The sequence below is a fragment of the Aphis gossypii genome, chromosome X (assembly GCF_020184175.1).
Source record: "Aphis gossypii isolate Hap1 chromosome X, ASM2018417v2, whole genome shotgun sequence".
In the NCBI taxonomy this organism is placed as follows: domain Eukaryota; kingdom Metazoa; phylum Arthropoda; class Insecta; order Hemiptera; family Aphididae; genus Aphis; species Aphis gossypii.
Genome location: NC_065533.1, coordinates 60,131,574 through 60,147,836, shown reverse-complemented (window position 1 = coordinate 60,147,836; position 16,263 = coordinate 60,131,574). Strand labels below are relative to the sequence as shown.

The following is a 16,263-nucleotide window of genomic DNA, read 5'->3' as shown; positions in this document are numbered from 1 at the left end:
TCTTTTTATCATATTATTGAATTATTTATTAGTACGATTGATATTAAATATAATGACATTCCACTCTTTGATATATTATTCAAGAGGACGTTGCACATAATGCAATATGTGTTTGAATAATAAACTATATAGCATAAGTTATCGTCGATAACAATTTTATCATATAGCTAGACCTCGATAAGAACTAAACAAATAACAAATCTTATAGTAACCTTTAAAGTTAGTTTTCTGTCACCAAGCTTTTTTACAATATTTTCAAACTTTCAAATGAAAAAAAGGATGGTTTAGTGGGTAATGCTTTGCTTCACAGTAGGTATCAAGTGGACCTTGAACATGGAAAATCTAAGATGAGAACCATTTTGTAAAATTTAAAACTTTTGATTTTGCTTTGAATTTTTGCTAGGTAGTGAAATTGGACCAGTAATAAAAAATAATAACAAAATTATAGGAGAAGCAAAGTATACATGTACAAGAAAGGTCAGAACACGTTAGCATTAAAAAAAATTATTATTATTATTTAATGTACCTACTTTAAAATAAATTATTAAAGGTTAGTAGTAACACTCATTTTTTTGACTTCCGGTGACAGTTTTCGAAGTTTATCTTACTTATTTAAATTTTCTCCCCAAATTGTTTACTGGTGGGTGTTTGACATTTTTAACTAATTGGTAAATATAGATACTTAAGGACACAAAAAGGAGTTTAATTTTCAATAATATACTGTTATCAGAATATTATAATCATAAACATCATTAAATACGAATTAATTAAAAAAAAAAATCTTGTGTTCAACAATTCTCCAAACAAAAATTAAAACTATATTGTAAATTTTCAAGATATTTCAAAACTCGGAAGAGTGGAAAATTGTAGAAAAAGATTTTTCCAAAACATGGAACTTTTATCATGGTGGTGGATCCATAGATAGGCAGATAAGAATTGAGGATTTTATAAGAAAATATAAACTATTGTTATTTTAAAATTAACATACTAAACAGGGCTATTAAACGGGCCTAAACAGTACAATTCAGTTTAGAAACATAAGAATATATTATAATTAAAATAATAACGAAAATATAAGGCTCATTTGATATTTTATTAAAAAAAAAAAAAACAACAAAAAATGTTAAAATAATTATTTAAATTACAATTTCCTGTAAGCTATAGCATGATTTTTTTTTTAAAAACATATCAAAGTAATATAATTTATTTTTATAATTAAATAACATAAAATGTAAAAACTCATTATTAGTATTTTAAAAAGCGCGAGGTATTAAAGGAATAGACACAAATGAAAAAATATTATAAATTAAATACCGATTGAATACAATATTAATTTAAACACACATTTTGGCACAAAATTATAACGTAACTGTAATGACTCAAAACAAATTCAACAACATCAAAAATAATACATTATATTATAACAAAGTAGTTATGAAACGAAAAACATTTTAAAAACAAACGGCTTTAAATCATATAAAGGAAAAATCATTAAAACATACAAGAATATAATAAAATTACATAAACTTAATTAATAATACTGAATAGAAAAAACATGAACTAAAAAAAAAAAAACTACACTGCGTACACAACATAGATAGAGGTATGATCTTTAATAATAATAATAATAATAATAATTACTAAAAGTACCTTATTGGTGATAACAAATATGTGATGACTAGGTCGTTTTGCTTATAATATTTAAATATACATAATATTATAATATAATCATTTATTTAGAGTAATAATAATAATAATAATAATAAACGTTAAATAATTAACTTTTTGGATGAGATTTTTAAAGTTTGTTAAACAGAATAACAATAATAACTAGGTATATATTTGATTCCAATCAATGAATTATATAAAAGTAATTATTTAAACATAAATATAGTTTAATAGAACACGTGATTTGCACATAAAAACTATAATAATATTAAAATAATTAAAAAAAAAACGATAAGGTAATATTATATTTTGCACTACCTACATGTAGGTATGTCATAAAATAAAAAATGCGTTTGGAAAATAATCAGTGAACTTCTCATAGCCACGAACAATTACCTCATGGCTAACGTAAATAATACTAATACTAATAATAATAACAAATATTGGGAAGTTTTCAGCACCCAGAAGAAGATTGAAATAAAGAAATAAAATTGACAAGCCCACAATATAATGAACGAATTATTATGATTAATTATTAAATTTAAGTGCATTAATGTTCTTTATATAAGTGGTAATCATTTTAACTAATGATAATTGCATAATATTAAAATGTAATGTTTTGTATTCCTAACACTATAATGATGATGATAATAATAATAATAATAATAATAATAATAATAATAATAATACAATGATGATGATAATTATAATAATAATAATAATAATAATAATAATAATAATATATTCCTTTCGGACAACGTAAATAATTGTGCATAATAATAATATAATAAGATATATAATATATATTATATACTATAAACGACGCAGTTTTGAACGTTAAAAGTAAATAATTTAATTTGTGTAGACACATTTTTACGCCTTTCTATATTATGTATATATAAATATATAGACAATTAAACACTAATGGTATTTATATTAGAATTTTTTTATAATTAAACCTAAGTTATTATCACTAATAGCTTTTATAATAATATATATAATATATTTTATTTGTTTATCTTTTTTTTTATATATTTTTTTATTATTCAAAAATAGGTACGTTGTCGTAATCGTAGTCGTTCGGATTTCATAGAATTAAAATGAACAAAAATCATTAAAAACAATTATGCTGTAAACTACCATGGTCTTTGACCAAAATATGAAAACACCAGCTATAGGTAACACGTCGTTTAACGTTATTGATAAGCCTATTCATATCAATAGCTGTAAAAAAAAAAACGAAAAAAAAAGTCTATATAAATCGTACATAATATTATAATATTATTAAATTGCTTTTATGAGCATATTCGTATATAGTATAATAATAGTATTATATTATAAATAGGAAATGTTAAAAAGACATAAGACATATTTTTTTATTAAAAAACATGTGATCTACAGATATAAATATGATCCGTTCGAACCCGTATGTATAAATATCATCATTAAAATCTACTGTTGTAATTACAAATACTAAGCAGATCTATATCGGAAATCGTAATAATAATAATAATATATGACATAATATTATTATGTTTCAAATATTATTGTAGAACAGTGTCGGTGGAAGGGCAGTACGCCGTGTTACGTAACATTTTATATTATAGTGCCGTTACAGCATATTATTATTCTATAATACTACCTATATGGATAGTTTACCCGTGTCATATTATATCTCAATGGTATGTGTATTAGGTAAACAATATAAAAAAGTTCCCTTAAAATCGTCAATAATCGTTGTATTATATTATTTTATTATTTGCGGGATACGATAAAAAAAGTGTAATACGCTCACAGTGATACGATGTGTTTATCGATCGGAGTATTCGCTTTCCGTTCAAGTCTAACATCACGTGACTAGGCATGTAGGTAGGGTTTAAGACTCGCGGTTTACTGCAGGCTGCACAAGGGAGTATAATATAATATATTCCTCATAAGTACGTCAAGAAGTCTCATTGTTTCGGAGTTGTGTGACAGTATCGCTGACACTGCAGCAGAGGTTTAACGGCAAAAGCTCGAACCATATTGAATTCATCATTTGAACATTTATCGAATCGAATACAGTCGAATATTATACGGTTTTTGGATTGCTTATTTGTACGCATATAATGCGAATCTAGTTAATTTTACTGAAAATCAAGTACTGGATGACACCGGACGACCGCCGATATTTCCGATGGTTCAAATTCAAAATCCATTGGATTTTGACCGTTTACCCCGTACGAGTGGACGGTTTGAAGAGTGTCGTGCCGGTTTGTTATAGGGTGGTTACGCGTGAACAAACGGAGGCAACGGCAAAAGCTGAAAAGCGTGAGGGATAATAATAGGATTATTGTTATGGGAAAGTGCACCCACGTCTACGCGGAGAGACTTGAGTGTCGTTTTGTTCGGTTGAAAAATCGTAAGCGTTTATGTTGTATTTTTATGATCGTCGGGAAATCGTTTATCAAATGCACAACAACGTTTAATATATTATTATTATGACATGGGTAATAAGGATAACAAGTGTAGCTAAATACTAGGACGTTACACACGTTATGTTCTGTATTGAAACGACTGGGTACAGAATAATGAGACGAAGAAAACCGTATTACCCATTGACCTAGACGCGTGCGTATTTCCGACGGAAAGCGAAAGAAAAATTTCACATCGTATCGTCGACGATGGCGGCGCGGAACCGATCGTCCGTCCGTTAGCGCGCGCATTACAATATTAATATAATATCATTCCTATGTGCACGATAATACTAGTAACGTGCACGGCCGCGGTAACCGAAAAATTTAAATATAATGTCACGTCGATTTGTGCCATTTATCTAACATAGTAAAAATAGATTCGAGATTGTACACGCCGTTCCACAATACGACCCTGTTCAGTAGGCCACGTTTAAAAACGAATAAAACAGAAGAACGTTCGTAGCATAACATTATATTATTCTACGTTATAGTAAATATATAATAATATATTATAGATAATCGTTTTTATGTACGGGCTACGAGTATGGCCATTCAATAAATTGTCCTTTAAATTATTATGATATCCTAATTTTAACACATAATACATAATGTTTGTTCAATATATTTATTTACTAAATGGTCCGTGTCTTCGTTACATATTGCGTACTTTACTAAAAATTAAACATTTAAAGGCCACTTGAATGAACACACTTTTATATCTAATCTGAGAAAAAAATCAGTAAAATTGTTTTTAAAAATAAATTTGTAATAGTTATTTCTTTTTCTTTTAACGAAACTAGTTTACAATAAAATTTATAATAATATACCTAAAAACCTATACAATATAATTGCCTATGTTATATTATAACTTAATCGAGTTTATATTTAAATCTAAAAATGATTGTTGTTCGATACAGGTAACCCGAGACTAATTTTAAATTATAATATATATTACATTAGTTCTAAGTCCATTGTTGGACGAGCCGCTGCCAAAGCATTTGAGATCCTTAGGACGTATTTATTATTTATAAAAAATAATAATATATAATAATACATAAATATTTTATTTAAGGGTAAGTATATATTTTATAAATACGTCCAAAGTTTCGTGATGTTTTTTTTAAATGGACTATTATACGCATTTTAGGCGACAAAATAATTGTAAATTAGTTTGAAAGTTTTGACGTTGGTTTCTATATATAATAATATATTATAATAATTAGATCATAACAAATTCGTAGGTAAGTATTAGAATTTTACGTTACATAATATGTGTTACTATATGATATATATAGTAACAGTCATATCACTCGGAATCGTATGTCATAAAGATTGACGAATTTTTAATGGTCACTTTGTATAGATGTTTATAATGGTAAACAAAAATACATAGCGTACAGTAAAAAATAATAAGTATCATCGTAATTCGCAGTAAATTAACGTTCAATTAATATATATACACATTAAATAATTGAGTGATATTCGAAGGTGATCGATATAATAATATAAGTGACTAGTTTGGTTATATAATAAAATGCAAAATAATACTGTTTAATTTACGATAGAATTCTATATCATTTCGAGCACGGGCATATTATATACTTTAATAATAAATTAGGTACTTTATTAGATTTAGCTAAACTAATCAATATTGCAGGATCGATCGATTCGCTTAATTGATCCTAGACTAGACAAATATTAGAGTGATAATCATATTAGAAGTTATATATAAATTTATATATATATAAACTATATTAGAGGCAACTCGTGAGTAATAATACCAATATGTAGACTTGTGCGTATCACATAACAATCATTTTTGTTTATTGCAGATTGTTCGTTAAAATTCTCTTCGAATCGATTTTCAGCTGTAAATACAAACAAATAAGATGATTAAAATATTATATTTATAATGTGGATCAGTGGGTGCAAGTAATAATTATAGCGATATTATGATAAATAATACATTCCCAGCTGATAGGTTTGTCCACTCCCGTTAGCCATTTTCAAATTATTCAAAAATATACAAAACATATTTATTTATTTTTTTGTCACGTTCTTTGTGAAGAAGGCACAGTGAAAAACTTTTGAAATGACGTCCAATCACGATATTGATGTATTTAATTGATATCGTTTATTATTTTAATATTTATACACAAAAGACATCGGATACGTCTTAATCATTGAAAAATATTTCACGAATTTACGAAAAAAAATAAACTGAAAATTACAGTAATAATAATTTACTTGAACATTTTTTCAATCAAAAACAATTTAAAAAACATTTTTTTGAACATTTAAATCAAAATTGAATAATTAACTTATTTATAAAAATGTTTGAAATTTGTCACAATAATCACAATAAATCACTATGTTTGAATTGAGTATAGTTTTATTAACTAGATTTCTTGTACAGACTTCTAAAAATATAGTATTATATAGGTATTAGGTATACTAAAATATGGCTATATTTTGTAGTACCTATATACCTTGTAAATGTAAATTGTTGGGGATAAAGATTTTTTTTTATTAAAAAAAAAACGTAACTTAAAAATTTTATACTCAAGACTCACCAGAGTTAAATGTTTTGTCTGGTAGGACTATTATTATTTAGAAGAATCTGAAGATTGAGAAGAGATGAATTTGCTTGGATTAAAATCAAAATTGACGAATGAGAATCCTTGAAATTCTTCTTGGTTAATAGATAAAGTTACATCCACGGGCACGGGTGTCAAGACTGGTTCTTCCTTGGTAAACTCGGCGTCGAAGTTCATTGCATCTTTTTTATTTTTCTAACAAGGCAAATAAAATACAAAAATTAGTTAATCAAGCAAACATTTTGCCATAAGCGATTCATAGAGGTTATACTATACAATATTATACATAATTGGTATACATAAATGTAAAAATTACAATTTTTGGTTTGAAAGGCGGTTTGATACGACGGTTTTCTAAGGCATCCCAATCCAAATCTCGAAAAAATGAATGAGTTCTTATAGCTGATTCTAAACCATCGGCCACCACACAGCCGAGACGTTTGTTACGGTTTTTTGTCATAAACTAAATCGATAATACAAATTATATAGAAATTAGCATTTATAAATGTAATTTGTGATTTTAACAAATATTAATCGGCCGTCAACATGATACAGCTGTAATAATTACCCCTTTTAAAATGGATACTGCTTCTTTACTAAGCCAGACCGGATAAAGAACGTCGTCGTGCAAAATAGATTCAAAAAGATCGTCTTCGTTGTCAGCTTCAAATGGCGGTTGGCCAGCCATCATTTCGTACATAAGAACACCTAATGCCCACCAATCGACACTTGCACCGTAATTTAATTCTTGAAGAATCTATTTTAAAATGAATAAAAATAAAAATCATGATGACAGATTAGAAAAAAGAATATTGGACTTTTCATACTTCGGGAGCTATGTAATCAGGGGTTCCACAAAATGTGGTAGTAGTTACTCCGTCAATTATGCCTTCTTTGCACATTCCAAAATCAGCAAGCTTACAGTGGCCTTCATTGTCCAATAATATGTTGTCCAATTTCAAATCCCTACAAATAAAATAAAATTATTACAAATGATGTAAGCTAAGCAAGTACATTACAATCAAACGAGTTTAATACTGCAGTTATTATGTATACAGTATACAGTGGGTAAATGTTGGTGGACAATTGTTAATAGTATTAACCTTTTAATTAAATAAAAACACTAGGGTACCAATGTAGAAATTGCAGTACATAAAACAATTGTAATTTTCATTTTTTCTCAAACAAGTATATAGAACTTATCAAACGAAATACAAAAACCTAAACACTTACATTCAGATATTTATATCTCATATTTTGATATACTTCAATGAAATAGCGATTACATCAATTATCAAATCGGTAGTAAAACAGTAATATTTAAAAAACATAATATACAATTAAGTTAAAGTATTGTACAAATGACACACAACTACATAAGACAGTTTTTATCGAATCTTATACTAAAATAATAATATTAGGTACATTTTTCAACGGATGGTTTTCGGAAAAATTTCTGTGGTCGTTATTGCACTATAATATTTACTATTTACTTCCTTACTACAACAGTTCAGTAATGCGTTTTGGTATAAATAATGTATATAATATATATATATGCCATTTATGAACTTAGATACCAAAAAAATATTCATGTTTTAACCCAAGAAAAAATAAATAAAAATCACGATATGTCGAAATGTATCTGTTTTCTGATGAGCCTTAATATAAATATAAACAAAGTGATGTATACAATTAAATGGATTTGGTAAGTTCCAATCAAAACATATATCAGGTAGGTAAGTGGCTACATTGTTAGTGTGTAACTTCCTACGTGAATAAAGATATACCAATATATTATATTATCCTGCAAGACAATAAAACTATAATTGTATTACTTTTTATACTGTACAAGTGTACTTAACTTTTTACTATCATGTGCCCCTTTTATCTAGATTTATATTTATTACCTATGATACCTATGTTCCAATTTTTTTTTCTTTAAGAACCTATACTCGGAATATTACACATTTTAAATATTTAATGTGCCCATTGGTATATCAGTTTCAAGTTATGCACTTACGAACGAAACGCATTTCGTTTATATGTGTTTATTGATACACCCATTCTTAGAATGATGTGCGTATACGATATTTGTATACTCGTGACAAATTTATTCTTAGGATATTTGTGTTGGTAATAATTGTTCTCATGTAGGAATCCCAACGAATATACAGCGAAATATATCGATAGGTGATCTTTAATTGCTATATTTTAAACGAGAACTTACATTCGTCTCAATTTAATATGGCGCTGGACATTGTATAATAATTATTATGTATTAAGTAACTTAAAATATTAAATACGATATAGTTCCAAGGAGGACGCGTGGGAGATTGTGTTCACATAATCACATGACCATGTTGTTGGACCAACTATATATTTATTATCGACGTATCAATGTTTCTTGAACGGAATTACTAGTTTACCTATAGACTACACCATGCCGATGTAGAAATTGCAAAGCAAGCGTTACTTCTGCTGCGTAAAATCTAGCGCGTAGTTCGTCAAACTTCCTAGCTCTTTGTATTTGAAACATCAGATCGCCACCGTTCACATACTCCATGACAAAAAACAAACGATCCTGCATGACAAAATAAAAACACAGAATGATGTAAATGATGCTAAATATAAATAATAACTAGAAAACGGGCCAAGATCGTTTATGTGTCGTACTTTGGTCTGAAAAGAAGAATGTAAAGCCGTTAAAAACGGATGCTTGGCCGCGAGGGCTAAAATGCGTTTCTCAGTCATGGTGCAATCTACGTCGTCGTCTTGTACAATCACGTCTTTTTTCAACACCTGAACAACAAATCATCACGTTATAAATTTTATTCATATTATTATTATATATCACTTATATAATAAAATATTTGTTGTACTTTGACAGCATAGACTTCATCAGTTCCTCGTTTTTCAGCCAACATCACTTTACCGAAACTTCCTTTGCCCAACACTTTTATGAAAGTAAAATCTGTTACGCTCATTTTTCGATTACCTAAGTTAAAACAGCTCATGCTTTGGTTCACTGTAAGTAAATTATAGACAAACAAATGTATCATAATAAATACATTGTGATTTTTTTAAAAAAATTTTACATTTGGACATTTTGTCACTACTTCGTTTGTCCTGCGAGGAATGCTTATCAGACATAATGTTCAATATATTGCTAGATTGTTGACTGAGATCACGGTGCAAACCACTTCCGCTTCCTGAAACGCTGCTGACGCTAAAACTACCATTTCCACCAGGCCAGTCCTATATAAAATTAATTCAAAGTAAACTATTTTCTTTTTTTAGTTTATTTTATGATTAATTGTACTTCATTGTTCATTAAATCACATTAAAATAAAAAAAATTCGTTTGACAAGCTGGGCATTAAGGATTTAATACAAGTTAATCTTAAAGTCGAAAGTTATATTTTTTACATTTGTTATGGAATAAGTACCTAACTAACTAGTTGATTTAGACATGTGCTGAATTACTGATTATAATAAGATTTAATAAATATAACTTAAATTTTTACTATGATGTGATGTAAGCTTAATATACAAGCTTTCTTACAAACCCTTAACTTAAAAATAGTATATTATAACTAATATTTTTTCCCCGATGGGTTTTAATAGAAAACATTTTTAAGAACAATTTGCACAAAATATAATGAACAGTTCTAATCGAGCAATGAGTGATATGCATATTAAAACAATAAAACATATATTTTATGAAAATAATTATACGCGATTAATCAAACTATGTTTAAAAATACATATTTTATACTTTGAACAAAGTGATGATGATGAATGCATTGAATTTAAACACCAATAAATACTTTACTGGTAGGATAGTTTTTCTAGTTTGTACTTTTAGTAGGACAAATTTAAAATTCCAAGTATTTTTCAAAATAAAATTAATAGTAAAAAAAAAAACATTTCTTAATAATATTAGTAGATATTTGAAATTTTCATTAAATGTTTTATATTTTTTCTATACTTTGTACATTAATTATTTTTATACATTAAACATTTGACATTTTCAATATATATTTTTTTAGTTCTTTTAGTTTTGCCGAATGTAAATATAAAAAAAAACTTTTGTTTCGTCAAAAAACTTTAAAATAAGTTCATCCCCAGTTATTATAATATCTAACTATTTAAAAAACATTAAATATACATAAAAATATATATAATAAATACAATTTTTTTTAGCATTTGTAGTTAAACTTCGACAAAATTTGTCGAATTCCGAGTATTTGTTAATTAATTTCTAGTTAGAAATGTATGATACAATTTATATAAGTATTGAATGTTTTTAGGCTATAATGCTTAAAAATTTAACGCAAAATTCTTTTCAAGTTGTTCATACCGGAACAAAAATGTTTTTCAAATTAGGTATTTAATTGAAGAATAAAGATTTTAGTTATTTTGTCTTGATTCAATAATATTATTCGTGGGGACTTGAAACTTTTACATATATTATTATATCTTATATAGTTACACAATGACATTTTAAAAATATTAAAATTTATTTTAATTTTTAAGCTTTTGGCTGTATTTACCACAACCCTATTCGTTCCATTCTACCATAGAAGTTGAAAATGACTCAAAAAATAATAACAATACTTTTGTAAAAATAATTAATAAATTTAATAAACGTAATATCAACAAAAAAAGATTCAACCTACAATAGGTATATAGTAAAATATATTACTATAATAGCAATATAAATATATTATACGATATATCGTCTTCTTTCAGAATCGTTTATCATACATGAGACGATTAATCATTCAATTCGAATTTAATATATGTGTTACAGTAACTTACTAAATGACGAGGTATACTCGAACCTTCTGTACAGAAAAGCAGTTATATACTTTCCCTTATTCAATGTAAAAACACACCTATATAAATTATTTTTTTGAATAACTCAAATAGTAGTCTATATTCTATAAATTATAAAAGTGTTAACCAGCCCAGCTTTCTCGTTTACAAATGAACAATGAATCATTCTGAAATTAATATGAAATCTTTTAAATCTTACAACATTTTTGCTGACATTCAAACCACAGCTTCGTAATGTATCTGCCATTTCGCGAGGATTAATGCCACAATTATTCGCGACGTTTTTCACACATCTTCTGTGCACATTTAAAGTACAAACTGGAAACACAAATAATATTAAAATATAAAAACATATTAATTTTTCTTTATATACAATATATGTCACATTTTAAAAATAAAAAATAAAAAGTTATTAATATAAAAACCTTCGCATTGCAGGCCTTGTCTATAGATTCCGTAAAGTAGTGAACCACAATGATCACAAAATGTAAATATTTTATAAGTATGTGGTTTGAATCTATGAGGAACATTGACACTGAACCGTTGAGATTGGTTTCCTTGACTTAACTGAAACACGAAAAAATGTACTCGTATATTATGTGTAGATTAGAATATAATATATGGATATAAAACAGACTTGGGTAAAAATGTAAAATATTTTGAATAAATACTTAAATAATTATGAAAAATAGTACTATGCATTCCAATACTACACAAAAATAGTATTCTGAATAAATAAAAATACTATAAAAGTATTTGCAATACTAAATTTTAAAATACTTTTTGTTTTTTATACTAAAAAAATCATATATTTTTTGGGAAAATTTGAATTTATAACCAATGTTAAAAATGTTGTATTTCTATATAATATACTCTGTAATTATGTTAATTATTTTTTAAACATAAAAATAAATATTAAAATAAAAATTGTACTACTAAATAATAAATACTAAATATTTATAACAGTTATTATAACTATACTATCAAAAGGATTCTGAACACAGTATTAAATACTTTTGCGAGAAATTGGTAAAGACTAAACTACGTTTTAAGTATTCTGAATATTTTTAGAATACTACCCAAGCTTATACTACAAAATAAAATTAATACGACCAACCTCTTTTTTTCCGAATCCTGGACAGATCGTCACTACTTCCGCATGACAACGTTTGTGGACAACGCACGTGCAAACTGAAAACGATTTTAATCAAGATCATTATTGATTGACAATCGGACAATTCACAAAAACTGAAATATCGTATATTTTATATGGGAAAAAATCATCTGTCGATTTTTTACAAACATGCACTATATACATGTATTATGTGCTGAGTTCGGGACTTATATGATTTGCATATTCTTACTGGATTCAATCGAACATTGCAGAAACATTGATACATTTCAGTGTATATAACATAGTGAATTTTATTCTGCGTATTTTTGTGCTTGTTTTGTATATTTTTGAAGATGTTTAATGAATATTAGTTGATAATTTAGTGTAAAATACCAAGATACTTAAATATTTTATATTAAATGATATTAAATAAAAAATAACGTTATTATTAATTTACTTAGTAAATATTATCGTTCTAAACCAGATATCCACGTAGATCCCAATAACACAATTTAAAACTTATACCTATAATGTACTCGTAGGTATTAGTTTAAAACTAAAAACTATTTATTATTACATTATATCTTATTTATTTTTAAAAGAAGTATTTTCGTGACATTTACACTACTTTTGAGCCTCGTGGCAGGTACAATGTTTATTGTAGCAATTCGTCTTGCAATAGCATTAGTACTTCTGAGAAGGCAGCCACATAACTTACTATACTCTGGCTTACGAGAGAACAACTAGCTTTATGTATATAAGCTGTCGGTTTACCTCAAGTTAAAAGTTAACTCGTTTAGTCATTCAGTCACAGACAAACAGTTTAATCATAATTCATCCCCTGCGAGATTAATCTCGTTATTTTTATCGACATTTCTCATTGCATACATGGTTCACTAAAAAAAATCACGAAAATACCCACATTTTCAGGCAAATAACGTTATAGTATAATATTCAAATTTAAAGTCATTATTTATCGTTGCATACACACATTTATCAAAATATGTGAAGGTTGGTTAAGATAATATGAGTTTATATTATTTAGATTGAACTTATTATTTCAGAGTGATTATCTGCTTCAGTTTAATCCAATTACAAAAAAAAAGCATTTTCCAGCAATATAAACGCCACTCATTTTTTAAATACTAAATTTTTATGTAAATATTAAATGGCTAAGTAAAATGTAATATTAATAATAGAGTCGGTATTATAAAATTAAGCAATAATAAATAAATGTTTTGCTCATGTTTTTACATTTTTAAAGTAAAAAAATGCATATTTTAATGTTTTTCTGTGCTGTAAATCCCAAACCCTGATTATGTGGATTCCGAATTCGATGAAAGCTTAAAAATAATAACATGTGAGCTGATGATTTTCGTTAGGATAAGATAATTTATGTTTATAATCATTTTTGTAAACATCGCCTGGAATAGACTATTTTTTTTTTTAATTATAAATCCGACTGAATATATTTTACGATTGGACGTTTAGACGACATTTTTAACACCGTTTTGCCTCGAGTTACGTCTGTCTAATATATATGTATATTTGTTGGCTCGTTATATAGAATAGGAAACGCATACGATACGTTTCAACGTAATAAGAAAACTTTCATCGATATAATTTACTTGACAAATTACTACGGTTCACAATTTTAGAACATAACGAAAAATATTTTTAAGTTTAAACAATGACTGACAATGACTGTATGACTAAAGCTCAAAAAACAAATTTAATACATATATAATAACAAAAGTAACCTAAAAACAATGTAAAAATATCTGGTCGAGCCCGGCATATTCTGACATGATCACAATAATGATCCGAAAACAAAGATAAATTAAGGTAATCGAAAAATGGTTCGGGTCGAAATTTGAAACTAGGTTGTCAATTTGGCTTATTACTATAATGGTGTTTTTTTATTTTAGTTTTTCAAACTTGAAACATTTTTAACAAACTTGTAAGTAAAACTGTTGAAATATATTATTCCTTAATAAAAATACAATATTATAATATAATAATAATAAAAAATACCTAATACTTAAGATTAAAAGCATTTTTTTTTTTTAAAGCAAATAATGTACATTAAAGTATTAAACAATTATATGGGAATACAAACAAGGCCGTAATTGGAAAATAATTTCAGGAGGGGGGAAGGTTTAAGCTAAAAAATTCTGTTCTAATTTTATTATAATATTGTAGTACTAATGTTTATTGATTATTCAAGATTTAAATAGTTATTTTACTACCACATAAAATAACACAAAAAAATTTCAGGGAGGGGTTGAACTCTTAAAACCCCTCTCAGGTACATCCTTGAATACAAAGTCATAATCTAAGTCTGTATAAGTCGATTAATGTTGTTCTTTAAATTTCTATGCAATCAACAAAATATTTTTCATCCAAAAAAATAAGTTTGAAATTTAAAAAAAAAATGAAGAACTACTAATAAATATTTATTTTATTTTATTAAGTTGACGAAAAATATACACGTTAGCGAATCTTGAGCGGATTTTGTATGAAAATAAATAAATAATATTACCTAATAAAACGAAGAACACTAATATTTACTCTAGGAAAATGATCAACGACACACACTAAAAATGTTAAATGGTGTTTGCGTTATAACAGATATTAATTAATTGTTTAATAGTACCCGATTACATCCGTTTCCGCATCGAAGTTATAGGTATTCCGGTATTCGTCATAATAAGTGATTTATTGGGAATTATTGATAAAGTCATGTACAGACCGAGTTATTCTATGAGTAATATTATGTATGTACTACATGTATTTCTACTACCTATGCAATTTACTCGATTATTATTTATTACTCACCTCTAATATCTTAACTGACATTTATATTAGAGATACTGCGCGTCTTTAGTTTGAAATCAATTTTCATTCATTGCGATAAATGAAATTATTGTCAACGCAAATTCGATCACAAAACAAAATTAATTTAAAATTTTTTAATGTTTGTCTACTAAAAAATCTAAAAAAATGAATTGCGAAATATTTGTACATATAAATATAGTAAAATTGTTCATTGATTATAATAATAATATATAGTGTACTATAAATGCTATGTAAGTACTTAATAATTTTTAGATTATTTACTTGATTGATTACTTAATAATAACTTATTATACAGGGTGTTAATCAGCTATAATATTAAAATAAATATAATTACTGTTTTATATAATAGGTAAATATATATATATATATTTTAAACACAATTTTGATGTTAAACATATTTTGGGGTAATCTGAAAAACTTCAAACGCCATCGATTTTTATACATCGAGTTTGTTATGCTAAAATTAATATTTATGAAATATTTTATAAATATATATATACATATAATATAATATATATCTGTCAAAGCTTTGTTAGAGCTCAAAACGATAGTGAGTAGGTAGCTACTTATATATAGGTTATCAAAAATGTTTGATCCTACACTTATTTTCGATTATAAATACGATCTACTTGTTTTTTTTAAACATTACGTGTAATACACCAATAAAGTTAGGAAAAGAGAAAATGTTTAGTAATTTTAATATGGTGAGCTTGCAGTGAAAAAAATCGATG

At 26.4% G+C, this 16,263-nt stretch overlaps 1 protein-coding gene across 3 annotated transcripts in view; it reads right to left on the bottom strand.

Annotated features, from left to right (window-relative positions):
- Nucleotides 1-1,074: 1,074 nt before the first annotated feature.
- LOC114128427 (protein kinase C) overlaps nucleotides 1,075-16,263 on the bottom strand; it is a 44,356-nt gene continuing 29,167 nt past the window's right edge. For 2 of the 3 annotated variants that reach the window (XM_050205695.1, XM_027992941.2), the window contains 12 exons: nucleotides 12,677-12,750; nucleotides 11,985-12,126; nucleotides 11,759-11,877; nucleotides 9,817-9,976; nucleotides 9,601-9,746; nucleotides 9,395-9,520; nucleotides 9,148-9,302; nucleotides 7,549-7,687; nucleotides 7,290-7,478; nucleotides 7,038-7,184; nucleotides 6,698-6,916; nucleotides 1,075-5,992 (listed from right to left, as the gene is read on the bottom strand). In XM_050205695.1, the coding sequence (XP_050061652.1) occupies nucleotides 6,731-6,916; nucleotides 7,038-7,184; nucleotides 7,290-7,478; nucleotides 7,549-7,687; nucleotides 9,148-9,302; nucleotides 9,395-9,520; nucleotides 9,601-9,746; nucleotides 9,817-9,976; nucleotides 11,759-11,877; nucleotides 11,985-12,126; nucleotides 12,677-12,750 (1,583 nt within the window). In that variant the 3' untranslated portion in view covers nucleotides 1,075-5,992; nucleotides 6,698-6,730. The remainder of the gene's footprint in view (nucleotides 5,993-6,697; nucleotides 6,917-7,037; nucleotides 7,185-7,289; nucleotides 7,479-7,548; nucleotides 7,688-9,147; nucleotides 9,303-9,394; nucleotides 9,521-9,600; nucleotides 9,747-9,816; nucleotides 9,977-11,758; nucleotides 11,878-11,984; nucleotides 12,127-12,676; nucleotides 12,751-16,263) is intronic. The other variant, XM_027992942.2, reaches the window with a different exon arrangement.